This window comes from Canis lupus, chromosome 13 (genome assembly GCF_048164855.1).
Source record: "Canis lupus baileyi chromosome 13, mCanLup2.hap1, whole genome shotgun sequence".
Lineage (NCBI taxonomy): Eukaryota > Metazoa > Chordata > Mammalia > Carnivora > Canidae > Canis > Canis lupus.
Window position 1 is genome coordinate 39,609,091 of NC_132850.1, and position 18,082 is coordinate 39,627,172.

Genomic DNA, 18,082 nt, shown 5'->3' on the forward strand with positions numbered 1-18,082 from the left:
CCATGTCTGCTGGTCACCAAACCTTATTAATCCTGCCTTCATGTTGTCTCTAGAATCCATCTCTCCTGTCTTTACTGTTGCTCTTTGAGGCTGGTTTTCATCAATGGAACAGAATAGAGAACACAGAAATGGGCCCTCATCCCTATTGTCAACTAATATTCAACAAAGCAGGAAAGAATATCCACTGGAAAAAGGAGAGTCTATTTCATAAATGGTGTTGGGAAAATTGGACAGCCACATGCAGAAGGATGAAACTGGATCATTCTCTTACACCATACACAAAGATAAACTCAAAATGGATGAAAGATCTAAATGTGAGACAGCAATCCATCAAAATCCTAGAGGAGGACACAGCCAACACCCTTTTTGAACTTGGCAACAGCAACTTTTTGCAAGATGCATCTATGAAGGCAAAAGAAACCAAAGCAAAAATAACTATTGGGACTTCATCAGGATAAAAAGCTTCTGTACAGCAAAGGAAACAATCAACAAAACTGACAAACTACAGAGTGGGAGAAGATATTTGCAAATGACATAGGAGATAAAGGGCTAGTATCCAAGATCTATAAAGAACTTATGAAACTCAACACCCAAGAAACAAACAATCCAATCATGAAATGCGCAGAAGACATGAACAGAAATTTCACCAAAGAAGACATAGATATGGCCAACAAGCACATGAAAAACGCTCCACATCACTGGCCATCAGGGAAATACAAATAAAAACCACAATGGGATACCACCTCACACCAGTGAGAATGGCTAAAATTAACAAGACAGGAGACAACAAATGTTAGAGAGGATGTGGAGGAAAGGGAACCCTCTTGCACTGTTGGTGGGAATGCAAACTGGTACAGCCACTCTGGAAGACTGTGTGGAGGTTCCTCAAAAAGTTAAAAGTAGAATTGCCCTATGACCCAACAATTGCACTGCTGGGGATTTACTCCAAAGATGCAGATGTAGTGAAACACTGGGACACCTGCACCCCAATGTTCATAGTAGCACTGTCCACAGTAGCCAAACTGTGGAAGGAGCCCAGATGTCCAGCGACAGATGAATGGATAAAGAAGATGTGATCCACACATACAATGGAATATTACTCAGCCATTAGAAACGACAAATACCCACCATTTGCTTCAAAGTGGATGGAACTGGAGGGTATTATGCTGAGTGAAATAAGTCAATCGGAGAAGGACAATCATCATATGATTTCACTCATATGGGGAATATAAGAAATAGTGAAAGGGACCATAAGGGAAAAGAGGGGAACTGAGTGGGGAAAATTAGAGAAGGAGACAAACCATGAGAGACTCCTAAAACTCTGGGAAACAAACAAAGGATTGTGTGAGGGGAGGTGGATGGGGGGATGGGGTAACTGAGGGACAGGCGCTGAGGAGGACACTTGATGGGATGAGCACTGGGTGTTATACTATATGTTGGCAAATCAAACTTCAATAAAAACAAAAAATAAAAAACCAATTAGATTTCATCATCTATACCTGGATTATGTCAATCTTCTCTTACTTGGTTTCCCAGTCTCTAATTAGTCCTTTACATAGCTCCCATAGTGGTTTTCTAAAATGCAAATGTGGTCATGTCCCCTGTCCACTTAAAAATTTCCCAAAGGCCTCCTTCTTTCTGTCTTTCCTCCTTCTTTCTGAATATTCAGAGCTTGGTCTACAGGAATGATCATAATCTGGCCCTACGTCTCTCTCAGATTTATTGTTTCACACACAACACATCACTCCTCTCCATTAGCTACACTGTCCTGCCGGTAGTTAATTGATTTGTTCATTTAATGTTCAAATGTATGGAGAGTGCTTCCTATGTTACCAGCAGCTGTGTTAAGCTCTGGGGATACGATGTTGGATGTGGCCGACTTAGTTCCTGCTTTCATGGAAGCACACCTTCTCCATTACCATGCCTTTGCACCTTGACCCCTCTGCCTTGAGTTTATTACTACCTTCCCTTCCCTGCACCTGACTGCCACTCAGAGAACACCAACTCACCTCTTAAGATTCAGCTCACATCATTTCCTTGTATTAGCACTTTTCTTAACCTCATTGTTTCTTCTAAAAATGTTTCCTTCCTCAAAAGGTACTGAATAACTTAATAGCTCTGGAAGTGAAGATGTCTCTAAATACATCCCAGGTTCAGTTCAGAATGTTGTGTTTTCTATCATACTAGGAGATTACAGTTCAAGGAATAGGATTTTCTTCTTGATTCTAAGAGGCAATAAAGTTTCCTTTCTCTGGATTTGTCCCTCTGTCCTTGGGCTCCACAAATGGGATAAGTAATTGTTCACTTGTCACAGAGTGAGTTGAATCCAAATGCACTGGATGACACATGTAGTGGCTGTTCCAGAATATTTGTATAGTAAAATCTTAAGGGTGCTGGTCTCGTTGGTAAAGGTGCCTGGGAACTTGTCTTAAAGTTGAGTTTGTGTAGCAAGCTCACAATTTTTACTTAAATTAACATACGTATATTTGAGCTAGCTTGGTGGGGGGCTGATAAAGATGGGAGTTGAAGGCTCTTTTGAGCCATCACTTAGTGTTAACCACCGTACAGAAACATGGCAGCATGGCTGCATTATACACAGCTGCCCTGACTTCCTGATCTGCTCTTCTCTGTAGTTCCTACAGAAGGTATACCGCTTGGGAATGAAAACACCTAGGGATTCAGAAATGTGTAAATAGATGGAGGAGGAGGTAGGTAATGAGGATGAGTACCAAGAAAAGTAAAAACCTTCCTCATGTGTCTGTACCCATCACCTAAGAGGTGCTTTAATACAGGAGTGAGCATTTTATCAGGCTAAGAAATCCTAGAAACTCTGCCCCTCAAATTCTATCTATGCCTCTTCTCTCTTCTTTCTCTCTTTCTCTGTTTCTCCACCTCCCCACTTCTCTCTGAATGCACACCTATACACATTTAGGTGATTTCGGAAAGCTTCATCGGGGAATAACTATATTTTATAAATATGCGACAGTACTGAAACCAAGTATTCCAGTAAGAGAGCCTAAAAACTCTTACTTCCCTTCCTTTCTGACTCACTCGTAGGCTGTACATGGTGGTATGTCTTAGAATGGCTTTTTAAAAATGAATACCTGGTACTTTCTTGCCTTGTCTAGCTGATTAGGTAATCAACAACCAAGTTATCACTGTGGAAGCATTTTAAAGAATGTATAAAGTAACTCTGACTGTGATAAAAACCACAGCCTCCACGCTGGTGCAATAGGGTGAACCCTCCATGATGGCTGCTAGGCCATTTTTGGTCACACATATTTGCTCACACCTGGCACACACAAATCCACACATCTAAACACTTTAACCAGATCAGTCTTTTCTTTTGGGATCATACCCAATATTTAAAGATAATATTTCATCCGTGATTGTCAATCAGGGTTCTAAAATCCTATGAATATATTTATAAGCTAACACCTTAAATAATTTGTGAAGGACACCAATCTGCTGTGCAGAAGAACTAGCACAGCCACCGTTAATATTTTTAATTTATTTAAAGAGAAGCCTGTTCTGTTAATACTTAAAATATAGTTACATCTGCATGTAGCTGATTATCAGTTTGTCACAACATTTAAATTTATCAGTGAGACACTTTATAAATTAAAGTCATGTCAGATACGGGACTATTCTGATTATGGAGGCTTATGATTCGATGATGATTATGAGTGCCTTGCTTAATAATTATAATGACTTAATGACTCGGGGTTATACTTTACAACAAAAATTGCACATTTAATAGTATAGAAAGGAATGATATATAATAAATGGACAAGAAAAAAAGCATCAATCCTGAAGCCTTAATTTAGATTCCTATTGATCTGATGTATGAAATTTCCTTGCTATGTTTTCATGGTGGTCAGTCTCCGTTATTGCACGTTAGTGATCTTGCTGGCTGTGTATAATAGACAGGCTAAATGCCAGAGAATGGGCATACTCAGAGCTCAACACTGAGGACTGGGATTTACTACTGAAATTGCAAATTTCTTCCCTGCCTTTGCCCTATCTCTGTTCAGAAAGCTGAGCCACAGACTCGTGTAATTGCTTCAGGCATGCGTCAAGCTAAAGATGGGGGTGCTCCTGCCTGTTATCTGGTAGAGTCTGGGTGGCAGGTACCTAACTTTTCCACAGCCCCTTAGTCAAGATTTAGACATTTCCTCCGAGGCCAGTCGTTTGCACGGTAATATCTATGGAATGATAACATGGACTCTGGAGTCAGATTCATTTTGCTCATTCTGTCATTTGAAAGGTATTTATTGAGTGCCCGCAGGCCAGGCATAGTTCTAGATGCTGGGAATACCACAGTGATCCTGCCTCCAAGGCCTTCACTTGTAACGACTACCTAGGATAGTCTGACTCTACCTGCTAACCTCAGGCAAGATGTCTTACTCTTCTGAATTCCAGTCTCCTAATTCATACCAGATTCATCATAAAGCACCTAACACGGTGCCTGGCACATTGCAAAAGTCAGTTATTTCTTTTTTCTTTTCTTTTTTTTAATTTTAGAAATATTATACTTTATTGAATTCTAGAGCAGCTAAATCTACCATCTGTGTTCACCAGTAAGAATGGAAGGAATATAGGAAGGGTAAAGTACAAGTCTATACTATGTTGGAACTGCTGTAGCCACTCTGACTGCACCTTTAGTACACAGTAATGATCCATTCTTGTTCAAAACAACAAGAAGTGATTTCTCTTGGGATTCTGAAGTGAATTTATTCACACTGATTGTGCCCTCTGCTTTAGGAAGGTTCTGACTTCACCATTTTCCCATCCTCTAAAGCTTGACTTTGAACTATAGCAATCCACCCTAAAGGACAGAGAAGTCTGGGACTCTGGGAGCATGAGCCACACTAGCCCACACTAAGAAGTTCACTCAGTTATACTCTAATGAAAGAAGGGGGTTCCTCCTTTTTCCTTTTCACAGAGCTTGTTCCTTTGTCCTCTTTCAGCTTAAATTCTTTCTACAGATTCATCCCAGATGAGAAAAAGATGGTTTTTGGATAATAAGCATCTCTGCTATCAAAAAATATAAGAAGAGATGAAGACTTTTACCTCAAAACAGAATCACAGCAGTGCATTCCAGACCAGTCCTCAGCAAAGCAAACCCTTGTGCAACGCCACTGCAGCCCCTAGTTTGCCCACAGGCATAGAGGACACTTGAAAGCTCATAAAAGGAACCCTGACCTGAACAGACTACATTTGATAATGGGAACAATATATTTCTCCACTGATATGTAATACTGTGTAATGCACGGAAAAATTCAGGATGGACTTTGGAGTAAGAGCACAATTTGTAACATAACATCATTTTTGGATCACCTCTTCCCATCACCCTTGCTCCACTCTGAGACTCTTCACCACCCCTGGTGTAGCCAATACATACTGAGGATGTAACAAGACAAGGAAACAGTGTCACAAGCTACCTTGGAGCCATCTGCATGCAGTTCAGCCCAGCTTTACCCTTACTTTCTTTCAATACAGACTCCATTACAATTTGAACCATCTGCAAAGAGTCCAAACAAAACTAAGAAGTATCTCTCTATGATTAAAATATTTTAAAGTCTTCAGAAACTTTCCAGATATACCTTTGATGGAGCTCCCTACCCACCACTAGAAACTATTCTCTGCTCCTGTGAGTCCTGCCAGACTTGTTTAATGGATGCTCAGTTTTGGTTTTCCTCCTTTTTCTTCTTCCTGTTCCTCTTCCTCATCATCATCTTCATCATGGCAGTATGTAATTTCCTGGGGGCCAGTGAGAAGAGGTTGGGGGGTTTAATCTCACTAATCGACCGGGTCAACTGGTGCTGCTTATAGTCGGTATCTTTGAAATCAACTGATATGCAGTTCCGGGTGGCAAGAGGGGACTCCATCTCATTGATATCTACATGTGTGTGTTCCACCGTTGATTCATGAAGCATCAAGACATGAGCATCTCTGAAGAGGTAGCTGAATGGATAATACAGCAGGTTGATGAAAGATGCTGCATAGAGATCAGCATATTGCATCACCTGACTGGCAAAGAGGGTCTGTCGGGAGCCACTGCGAAACTGGCTTCCCATCATCCCATAGCACATGTCCATGTCATGAGTTACTTTCTTAATACGTCTCTGAATGGAACTAATGTCTGGGCGCTCATTGCTGCTGCTGTCAAGATGCTTGTAGAGTTCACCCAAGAAAATATCCAAGCTCTGAATCTTTTCAAAAAGTGCACTCTTAACAGTCCAGACATGCAGCTCCTGTGCAAGTTCAGGAATCACCAAGAAAGTTTGCCACCCTTGCCGTTTCTTTGATTTTAAAATGCCTCCAAAAGACCCGGGATCGAATCCCACGTCGGGCTCCCAGTGCATGGAGCCTGCTTCTCCCTCTGCCTGTGTCTCTGCCTCTCTCTCTCTCTCTCTGTGTGACTATCATAAATAATAAATAAAAATAAAAAAAATAAATAAAATGCCTCCAAAAATGTGATCTCCAATATACAAAATATCTTTGCCCTTGGCTCCCAAGAGATCACAGACTGTATCTGATGAACCTCCTGAGTAGACGATGCCATGCTGTAAGGGCCCTGTGTAGGTACCAATTTTCAGCTTGCCAGTTTTAGTATCCACCTGATGCAGTACAGTGCCTTCTCCAAAAAAGAGTGGCTTCTGTGCATCCACCAAAATCAGGTCAAAGTAGGACTGCCATGGTCGATGGGAACTCCCAGGCTTGGGGCCATGTGGGAAATCAAACAGGTAAGTCATAATTTTATCTGTATATTTATAGTTACTGTTGGTGGCAAGAAACACTTTCCCTACTTCTTTCATTCGGCTCAAAAGCAAAGGCAGTTTTCCATCTTTGACTACATACTTCTCAAGATTTTCAACTGTCTTTTCCTTAAGGGAACCCTTATAATGAACCCAGTCGACAGCATCTCTTACATCCTGGAACATACTTCGGTAAGACATGAAGAGGTCCCCCATCTTTAAATCCTGTTTCACAGCTGGTATATCTAAGACAATTAGTAAAAAAATCTACAAGGCAGGCCAACAGGTAGGTCTCTGGTAGGTTGAATATTGTGTTCAAAATGTAAAATCTTTCAGTGTCATCTCGCTGGATAAATTTATTTGGATACTGCTCTCTAGTTTCTGGTCCTCTTATGAAGTTAAATCCATGTGCACAGACCAAAAGATTTCCATATGCATCAACTTTCAAAAGATTTCCATATAGTGTATCAAAAACAAGTCCCCTGGTAGGGAATGTAGAATCATAAGCAAAGCTGAGCAGTTCCTGAGGGTAGCCAAAAAAAACTAATCTCTCCACAGTAAGCTCAAAGCCAAAAGAAAAGTCAGTTATTTCTATTCCCTACCACATATTAATTGGTTGTGAATGTGATCTATCATCTGAAATGACTCTGACTCTATGCTTTTTAGTCTAGTCTGAGTGTCACTTACAATACAGTAATGACCATGCAACAACGGGAATATTATTACTGTCTTCCTAATAAAGTTTTGCCTTTCAGGAAACACAGATGAAATGAATATCTCAAGCCCCTTTCCCTTTAGGGCACTGAAAGTAAAATGAGAAGACAGTTTCTCTAAGAGCTATGTGCACACCGTATGAGACACAAAAATGGAAACAGAAAAAATTCAGGATGATATTTTGTTTAAATGTTAAGCAGTAGTATTAAAGGCCTTGGGCCAGAAAATTTTAGGGTAGAATCATCCTTATGTTAGAAGAGGACTCATCTTATCATTGAGAGAATCTGAGGAAAGGACAAGAGAACCAAATGTTTGGTTATGAAAATCTAACACTCAAGATGCTCCCTAATATCTGAGTTAGTTGCATCAAAACTATGAGGCACTTTTGACTGTTGTAATCACGGCCTTAAACTGCTCACCTAAACTGCATACCCTTTTATCAAAATTCCCGGAAACCTGTCCGGGCTGGCGGTTGGTTACTGGCCTACACCAAGCTGTCCCAGGGAGCGCTGATTTGTTTTCCTGTGTTAGTAGTTGGACTCACCTGAAAGACAGTGGGGGCAAGTGGGGGTGGGGTGGGCATCACCACACTCTGTCCCCTGGACACTAAGGGTGCGGTGAGCTCTGAAGGCTATACAAGAGGACATTTTTGGGAAAACAGGAGGTGGCACCAGAGAGCTTATGGTGGAAAGCATAGGAGGTGCTGCTCAGGCTGTGTTCCAAAGACGCTCAAGAAAATAAGCTGATTATAAAAGGAAACCTGACACTATTAACAGTCTCATTGGGTTCAGAGCACAGTTGGATGAATCACCTAAAAAAGTGATAAAAGCTAACCCAAACCAACTAAATGAGTTATCTCTGGGGCTGGGATCCAGCAGTGATCTTTAAAAAAAAAGTTCCCCCAGATAATTCTGATGTACCCAGAGGCAAAAACCATTGCCAAAAGGCCTGTATTTCTCTTGGTAATTTCTCTGTTTCTCAACCTAAAACTGCCCTTAAAAAGAAAGGTTTTTGTTTTTTTAGAAAGTTTGAACATAAAATCATAGAACTTTACTGACATGGCTGAAAGAAAGAAGATGGTATTCCTAATTTGACTTTAAATTTGTGTTTCCAAAAATAAATAAATAAATAAATAAATAAATAAATAAATAAATAAATAAATAAATATAAATAAATAAATTTGTGTTTCCCCAGACTATTACCACCTGGGCATTGGTAGAAATGCAAATTATCAGGGCCCCACCCCAAACCTGCTGAATCAGAAACTTGGGGAGTGAAACCCAGCAATCTGTGTTTTCATAAGCCCTCCAAGGTGATTCTGCTGCTCATTCGAGTTTGAGAACCACTGTTCTGGATAAGTCATGACAGGTAAAAACAAAAAACAAAAACCAAAAAACAGGAAGGCAGTTAGGCTGAAACTAGTCAGGTTGGAAGTCCACTGTGGTTCCCTTTTGTGCTTACAGAGAAGAATTCAAAACATATTCCTCATTCCCATAGAGCCTCTGAAAGGGGAGAGGATCTAATTTTACAACTTTATCTCCCTCAAACCTCCTAGGAAAGAATCATAGTCCTCTTGGTTCCAACTGGGTCATATGATTTTAAACAAAATGCAGAGACTAATGATGGAAAGCTGTCTGCCCACCAGAAAGAACAGTTGGCCCTTGTACCTAGGGGGCGAAATCAATGGGGGAGGATAGGGCTTTTTGAGCCAGAAAGAATAACCTAAAAATAAAAAATAAAAGAAAATCATTAAAACTGAACTTCGATTTATTTTTTTCCTTTTACTTCATGAAAAGCAATGTGTTTTTTTTTGTTGTTTTTTTTGGGGGGGGGGGTTCTGCACTGATATGTTAATAAAACTGAATAATGTCCCTTGCACTAAGTTTTTCAGTACGAGTTGAGAACTGCATAAGAACATGTTCTAATGAGGCGTTGGTTTTCTCACAGTAACACCCAACCCCCAGAACGTTCTCCAGCAGCACCCACACTCTCCTGTCCTAGTGAATAAACCTGGAACAGAGCTGAAAATCTGAGCAGCTGCCACCTGGATGGTGAAGGATCTGCCTGTAAATTGTAGCCTGGCTCTGCTGCTGACTTCGATGGGAGTGTTGGGAAGTCACTTATCTTCTCTGGCCTTCAATTTTCTCAAGCAGAAAATGACAGAAACCACCCAGATGAAGTGAAATGTCAAAGTGATCTGGGCGGAGGGCCAGGTGCCACAGCCTCCAGCAGGGAAAAGAAAACTGCACAGGCTCATAGTGTCACCTCCTGGTAAATGGGCAGAATGAAATTTAAACTGAAACACTGAGAAGTTTAATTACCAGATGTGGACTAAACCCTTTGTGCTCCTTTTTTTTTTTGTTGTTATTTTAATTGTCTTTTCTTCCCCATGCTCATATACTCTGCAAATTTACTGCCTTCACCAACCAATAAACAAAGTAAGCCAAATGAACCATTATAGATGAATCATATTATGTAAATAAGTAGAGAACCTCGACCAAATCCCAGACGATTGATTTTGTGGAACAGAAATATCTTTTTTGCTTACTTTTTAAGCTCATTTGATGAAAAAGAAATACCGCATGGGATCATTATTTTAAACACAAATTGCATTTAAGAGGAAGTGCCTGGTAAACCTTCTGGGGATGTAAATAAGCTACTAATTTCATTTGACTAAAGGCTGTGAAATGCATTTCTGGGAATTATTGAGCAGAGACATGATTCCAGTGCTTTTTAAGACGGACTTCACTGGGCTTGGGGAGAGAAATGGAATCCTATTCATTGTACCTGTTATACTGAAGCTCCTCAATGACCCAGGCTCATTTTATCTGACTATATAGCCAGCCTTTCTGGATTTACAAAAGATGAGATTTGGGGAAAGAAAATGAGAAACAATGAGACATTCATGTAGGCACCTAACTAGCAATTTGAAATTGGTATTCAGACCATCTGATCTTTACATCTCTTCCTTGGCTCAGTCTTGTTCCACCCTCTGATAGTTTCCTGGGTACTATTCACTCATTGCTCTGTTCAATCCAGTCACTACTGTGTTCAATCATTGCCCTGTTTCTCTAATGGGAATATGCTTTCAAGACCAGTGACAACTGTTTTCAACATATATATATATATTTTCTTTTTTTTCCATTTCCTCATACGAGTTCCATCATTTTCTTTTTCACTCTATTTTTCTTTAGTCACTTTCTTTACCTGTTAGTTTTATTTTCATGTTTTTATTCGGGTCCTTGCTTTTCTTCATGACACCTCTCCTACTCTTAATGTTATTCTCTGGAATGCTGTTAGATTTTCTATCTTTCTTTTTTATATATACCAACAATTGTGGCGTACAAAGGGCCCTGGAAAGTTGCCGCTATCAGGCTGGTTTGGCACCTGGGAGGCACTCAGTTTCTGTTCAGTGACTGCTTGGATAAATGAAAATAGAAATGACACCTTTTTTTTAAAAAAAAGATTTATTTATTTATTTGAGAGAGAGAAAGCATCGGATTCTCTCTCTCTCCCTCTCTCTCTCTCTCTTTTTAGCATTGGACTCTTGATCTCAGCTTAGTTCTTAATCTCAGGATCATGAGTTCAAGGCTCGTGTTGGACTCAATGCTGGGCATGGAGCCTAATTAAAAAAAATTTCCTTTTTAGATATGTTTTTAGTATAGAAATGCAGTCAGTGCCTGGATGGCTCCATTGTTGAACTTCTGACTCTTGATTTCAGCTCAAGGTTGTGGGATTGAACCTTGTGTTGGGCTCTGTGCTTAGGATAAAGTCTGCTTGAAATTCTCTCTCTCCCTCTCCCTCTGCTCCTCCTCACACTGTGCTCTCTCCCTCAAATAAATAAATAAGTAATATATAAAAAAAGGAAATCTAACTGATTTTCATATCTTGATTTTGTGTCCTGAAACTGCTGAATTCATTAATTCAATAATTTTTTTGTGTGTGTTGTTAAGGTTTTCTACATATAAAGTCATCTCATCTGCAAACACAGATAATTTTACCTCTTCCCTTCTGATTTGGATGTCTTTCATTTCCTTTTCTTGACTAATTGTCCTGGCTAGAACTCCCAGTATTATGTTGAATAGAAGTGGCAAGAATGGGCATCCTGTCTTTGTTCTAGATCTTAGAGGCAGAGCTTCATTTTTCATTGAGTAAAGATGTTAGCTCTGTGCTTTTCATCTATGACCTTTATTGTATTGAGGTAAGTTCCTTCAATTTAACTATATCAATCGAAAAAAATCTGGTTTGTGTAGATCAAAATTGAATCTATATACTACAGCAGGGAATAGGTGTGCCCAGATTTTAACATGAGAGGTAAGAAACTTGGAACTCCACTTATGGGTGGGAAGTGAGCACATAAGAAAATCACCAGTTAGGATGTAAGTTCCTCAGGGAGCAAATGTTTTCATCAGTTTCATACTCTGCTATGTGCCTAATGACTCGAAGAGTTCCTGGTACAGAAGGGGTGCCCAATACATATATAAGGAATGACTAAGAATGGGTTACCTTTTATGTGTGACTCATGATCTGTCACCACTTCCTGAAAGACGACCCATTACTGATAAGACACAATTTCTGGACACTATGACAACTGCCATAGCTTAAGGTTAATTTAATAACCACAGTAAGGGTTAATTTAAACTCCATAGACGTCTAGGGGTTGGGTTTCAAAAGATCTGTTAACCTCCTGAAATTATAAATACTATATAATATGTGGATATAGTAAACATATATCCTATGTTTCTGGGGAGAAATCCCACAGATTTCTTAATATTCTCAAAAGAGAGTGTGATCCAACATTTTCAGAACCACCGTGTGTGACAGTTATCTCCACACTGAAAGAACAACTAGGAAATCCTGACAAACAGAAACTTTGGTCAGACAGACTTGGGTTGAAATTTCAACTCTGCCTCTTGCTGGCTGGGTGGTTTTGGTTAAGTTTTAAAATCTGCCTTAGCTTCAATTTCCTTATCATGAAATGGGGATGATAATGACAAATCTCTAGACATAGCAGTGGAACCTGACCTTGAACCCAAATCTTTGTCTCTAAAGCCCATATTTTTGACAATTACTGTCCTGCTGTCATTAAATGAGATAATTATTATGAAAGTACCTGTTGTGCAGTAGGCACCCACTAAATATTTGTTAAAGTAAAAACAAAAAAAGACAAACAACTGAAAAGGAAAAATCAGCCTAGAAATTCCTCTTTGAAAAAAAAAGAGATTCCTCTTTGTCTGACTTCATATTCAAATTAAAAATATGTTTGTTATTGTTATTATAAAATCAACTCCAAAATTTGAGGGAAAGAGAAGATATTACCTGTTGTAGGTTTGGATAAATATGGAGTAAGGAGATTCCAGTGAGTCTTCTGACATTGAATGGGATAACTAGACTCACCTAACATCAAATGAAGGGTTGTGTGAGTCCTCTAGAATTAAAAAAAATACATTTATTCATGAGACACACACACACACACACACACACACACACACACACACACACAGAGGCAGAGACACAGGCAGAAGGAGAAGCAGGCTCCATGAAGGAAGCCTGATATGGGACTTGATCCCGGGACCCCAGGATCACGCCCTGAGCCAAAAGCAGACGCTTCACTACGGAGCCACCCAGGCATTCTGAGTCCTCTAGTTTTTAATGGCAGAGTCTCCTTCTGGATCACCTACTCTTAGATATACAGGACTCCCATTTCACTAGAGTCCAGTATGAAACAGGATGTTTCTGTATTAGTCATGGTTGTCCTTCTGCCTGAACAATGGCTAAAGAACAAGCGATCATGGAACATAGATCTAGCAGCTGTCCTTTCAGAGAAGGGGAATGATTCAGTGACTCAACGGAGAGAAGGATGCCTGGTTCTGAGTCTTTTCATTGTAGTTAGGAACAGATATATGGCTCAGGTATTAGCTGTTTCATTGCATTACACTGATAAGTGACAAATGATAGGAATTAGGTTTGCTTACAGTGCAATAGTAATCTTATTCATTGCTTTTGACTTTTTCCCCAAACCTCTTATGGTTTTGAGATGTGTTTATTTAATTGGGCTGGAGAATGAATGATCCCATCTATGTTCCTGAATCAGATTTGAGCAGTTTTCATTAAGTGGCTAATCTGTGTCCCGCCCATTCATTTTCTCATTTAAGCTTCATAACAACATGGTAAGGTTAACTGTATCATGATCTCCATCTATCAAATAAAGAATCAGAGGCTCAGAGAAATTACCAAGTTGAGAACATTGCCCAACTTCATAGTTAGTAAATGGTGAAGCTAAGAAGTGAACCCAAGGTTTCTGAGTCTACTTTCTATTATGTTTTACTAGGCTGTGCATTAGTGTAACAGGATGGTATTTTAAAAATGGCATTCTGACAGCCAGAAGAAGATCAAAACAAATACTAAAGATGGTATTATTAGAAATGGAAGTTTGGGCTTGCCAAGAAATGTCTTTAATGCTTTGTAATAGGAAGGCTGATATTTAGCTGAACACAAGTGTCTCTTAATATCATCTGCTCCTAAAATGCAGCCTAGGTGCTTCTTGTAACCTGCTCTGGTGATCCTAATGAAGTTTAGATCTTTTTCAGCACCCACAGAGAACAGAGTAAAATTGAAAATTAAGGGGAACCTGAATTTCCTTGTTTAATTTTATAAAGCAAATTCTGGTCACAAGTAAAAGTTTAAAACATATGAAAATTTCTTGGCACTCATTTATTTTGTCTGATAACATGGACATCTGTAAAACACCTAAGATTTGTATAGAGCAAAAGTGAGGGGGAATTTAACTTTTATTGGGTGCCTAAGATTAACCAGTCATGCTCACATACTTTACGTCTTTAAATCTTGAGAAAATAATATAGATAGTATAAAAAGGGAAACTTTTCTTTAAGATCGTCATGAAGTAGCTCCCTGGAGAGATGGCAAGAGATGGTTCACAACTGACGAAGTAAATTCCATAGAGACTCAGCACCTCAGAATTCATGAGGGTGGAGGTCTAGGTGGGCCTCACAGGCTGATCCCAATTGGAGATGCTCAGGAACCATGGAGTGTGACTGGCAGCCACCCTGACCAACTGTGGCAGGAGCTAAAGAGAACATCCTGAACAAAGCTTCTTCCTCACTCTCTCTGTTCCTCCATCCCTCCTTGCCTTCCTTCCTGCTTTCTTTCCTGCCTTCCATTCACTAAATGTTTTCTGAGTGACTAGTGTGTGCTGGGCACTGGAATAATGTTCACAAAATGAAGTCTCTACCCTCATGGAACTTACTTTCTAGTGGGAGAGACAGAGGATGAACCAAGACACACGTAAGTAATTTAGTGAAAAGGGCTATGAGGGATATAAAACGGTGCTATTTTTTTTTTAAGATAGGGTGATCTCCTCTCTCTGAGGAAATGGCATTTGAGCAGAGACCTGAATGAAGTGAAAGAATCAATAACTTTCTGGAGAAAGAATATTCCGGACTGAAGGGAAAGCCAAGCAAACCTAAACCTCTAGTGGGAAAGATGAATGTAATTTTCAGAATAGAAAGAAGGTTAATATGGTTATAGCAGAGAGAGCAGGGAGTGTAGACAGAGGCTGGATCACCTGGTACCTACAGATGGAGGTATGGCCTAAACAGCAGGGAAGCTTCACAAACAATAGGGAAGTCCACCAACTGTGTGTGCTTGGGGGTCATGTGAGCTGCACATCCAAAGTATGTCACTGATAACTGCTTCTTTGTAGAAATAAATGAAGGGTAGATACTTCACAAAAGAATATAAACTAGCCAACTTCTATTTGCCTAATGTGAAAGATAATTGAAGCCATATAAGAAAAAAGGAGGAAGTGGGTTTGACATACTCCACCTGCCTGACATTCATATCATGTTGGTAATGTGTTAAACATATTACACGATTGGGTGCTGTTTAATTCAAGCTGAGGAACTTACTCCTAAAGCAGCAGCCTATGGGATATGAGTGGGGGATAAGGGTTGTGGCAGGGCAGGAATGCATTCAGACAGACACTTCCCAGAAGCATAGTTACTGGACTGGGCATCCTGAGATTAGAGAGCTCATGACTGGAGGTCCTTGGGAAAAGAGATACTTGAGTCTCCTTGGATTTTTTTTCCACTTTATTTCAGAAGATGTAACAAAGCCTAGATGCTTAGGCTAACCCTTTTAGTGAAAGACCATAAGGATCTTGTCTAGGCAGGGGTTTTTGAGTCAAAGAAGAACAAGTATGAAAAAGGCTAAAATTTAGCCTGGCTTGGTGCTCTTTCTTTTGCAGTTACAAAGATAATGATTGAATATACCCACCAAATTGTTGGTGTTGGGAGAGGAGAAGTGACAGTGGGAAAGTCTTACATAAAGAAAACTCACAGTCAAGTAGACACATTTCTATTAAATAAAGATTGGAGAACACACTTTAACCAAGTGCCATAAAATTTCACTAGTTAAAAAATGCACTCAGCTTTTAGAGGTGTCAACAATTCCAAATTTCAAGTTAGTTACAAAGCTGTAGTGATCAAAACAGCATGGTACTAGTACAAAAAAATAGACACATAGATCAATAGAACAAAATAGAAAACCCAGAAATGAACCCATAATTATATGGCCAATTAACCTTCAACAAAGCAGGAAAGAATATCCAATGGGAAAAAGACCATCTCTTCAACAAATGGTGTTGGAAAAACTGGACAGCACATACAAAAGAATGAAACTGGTCCATTTTCTTAAAAATAAGTTCAAAATATACCAACACCAAGGAAATACAAATGATTTTAAAAACATATTATGAATAGCTATATGCCAATAAATTAGGGAATCTAGAAGAAATGGACGCATTTCTGGAAAGCCACAAACTACCAAAACTGGAACAGGAAGAAATAGAAAACCTGAACAGGCCAATAACCAGGGAGGAAATTGAAGCAATCATCAAAAACCTCCCAAGACACAAAGGTCCAGGGCCAGATGGCTTCCCTGGGGAATTCTATCAAACGTTTAAAGAAGAAACCATACCTATTCTCCTAAAGCTGTTCGGAAAGATAGAAAGAGATGGAATACTTCCAAACTCGTTCTATGAGGCCAGCATCACCTTAATTCCAAAACCAGACAAAGACTCCACCAAAAAGGAGAATTATAGACCAATATCCCTGATGAACATGGATGCAAAAATTCTCAACAAGATACTAGCCAATAGGATACAACAGTACATTAAGAAGATTATTCACCATGACCAAGTAGGATTTATCCCTGGGACACAAGGCTGGTTCAACACCCGTAAAACAATCAATGTGATTCATCATATCAGCAAGAGAAAAACCAAGAACCATATGATCCTCTCATTGGATGCAGAGAAAGCATTTGACAAAATACAGCATCCATTCCTGATCAGAACTCTTCAGAGTGTAGGGATAGAGGGAACATTCCTCGACATCTTAAAAGCCATCTATGAAAAGCCCACAGCAAATATCATTCTCAATGGGGAAGCACTGGGAGCCTTTCCCCTAAGATCAGGAACAAGACAGGGATGTCCACCCTCACCACTGCTATTCAACATAGTACTGGAAGTCCTAGCCTCAGCAATCAGGCAACAAAAAGAAATAAAAAGCATTCAAATTGGCGAAGAAGAAGTCAAACTCTCCCTCTTCACAGATGACATGATACTGTACATAGAAAACCCAAAAGACTCCACACCAAGATTGCTAGAACTCATACAGGAATTCGGGGGTGTGGCAGGATACAAAATCAATGCCCAGAAGTCAGTGGCATTTCTATATACTAACAATGAGACCGAAGAAAGAGAAATGAAGGAGTCAATCCCATTTACAAGTGCACCCAAAAGCATAAGATACCTAGGAATAAACCTAACCAAAGAGGTAAAGGATCTATACCCTAAAAACTACAGAACACTTCTGAAAGAAATTGAGGAAGACACAAGACTTGGAAAAATATTCCATGTTCATGGATTGGAAGAATTAATATTGTGAAAATGTCAAAAAATGTCAATGTTACCCAGGGCAATTTACATGTTTAATGCAATCCCTATCAAAATACCATGGACTTTCTTCAGAGAGTTGGAACAACTCTTGTTTAAGAGTTTTGTTTAAGATAAACTCTTGTTTATCCTTGTTTAAGATTTGTGTGGAATCAGAAAAGATCCCGAATAGCCAGGGGAATATTAAAAAAGAAAACCATAGCTGGGGGCATCACAATGCCAGATTTCAGGTTGTACTACAAAGCTGTGGTCATTGAGACAGTGTGGTACTGGCACAAAAACAGACACACAGATCAATGGAACAGAATAGAGAATCCAGAAGTGGACCCTGAACTTTATGGTCAACTAATATTCGACAAAGGAGGAAAGACTATCCACTGGAAGAAAGACAGTCTCTTCAATAAATGGTGCTGGGAAAATTGGACATCCGCATGCAGAAGAATGAAACTAGACCACTCTCTTGCACCATACACAGAGATAAACTCAAAATGGATGAAAGATCTAAATGTGAGACAAGATTCCATCAAAATCCTAGAGGAGAACACAGGCAACACCCTTTTTGAACTCAGCCACAGTAACTTCTTGCAAGATACATCCACGAAGGCAAAAGAAACAAAAGCAAAAATGAACT

The 18,082-nt window shown here is 39.6% G+C and overlaps 2 protein-coding genes across 18 annotated transcripts in view; both read right to left on the reverse strand.

Moving 5' to 3' along the window:
- The window catches only part of ANKS1B (ankyrin repeat and sterile alpha motif domain containing 1B), a 1,043,873-nt gene that overhangs the window by 195,105 nt on the left and 830,686 nt on the right, over positions 1-18,082 (reverse strand). The window lies entirely within an intron of this gene.
- Positions 4,519-18,082, reverse strand: part of LOC140603224 (cytosolic purine 5'-nucleotidase-like) — a 36,105-nt gene continuing 22,541 nt past the window's right edge. Inside the window, 5 exon segments of the mRNA XM_072773862.1 lie at positions 4,519-5,771; positions 5,774-6,322; positions 6,470-6,974; positions 6,976-7,359; positions 8,020-8,106. Of these exon segments, the coding sequence (XP_072629963.1) occupies positions 5,674-5,771; positions 5,774-6,322; positions 6,470-6,974; positions 6,976-7,359; positions 8,020-8,106 (1,623 nt within the window). The 3' untranslated portion in view covers positions 4,519-5,673.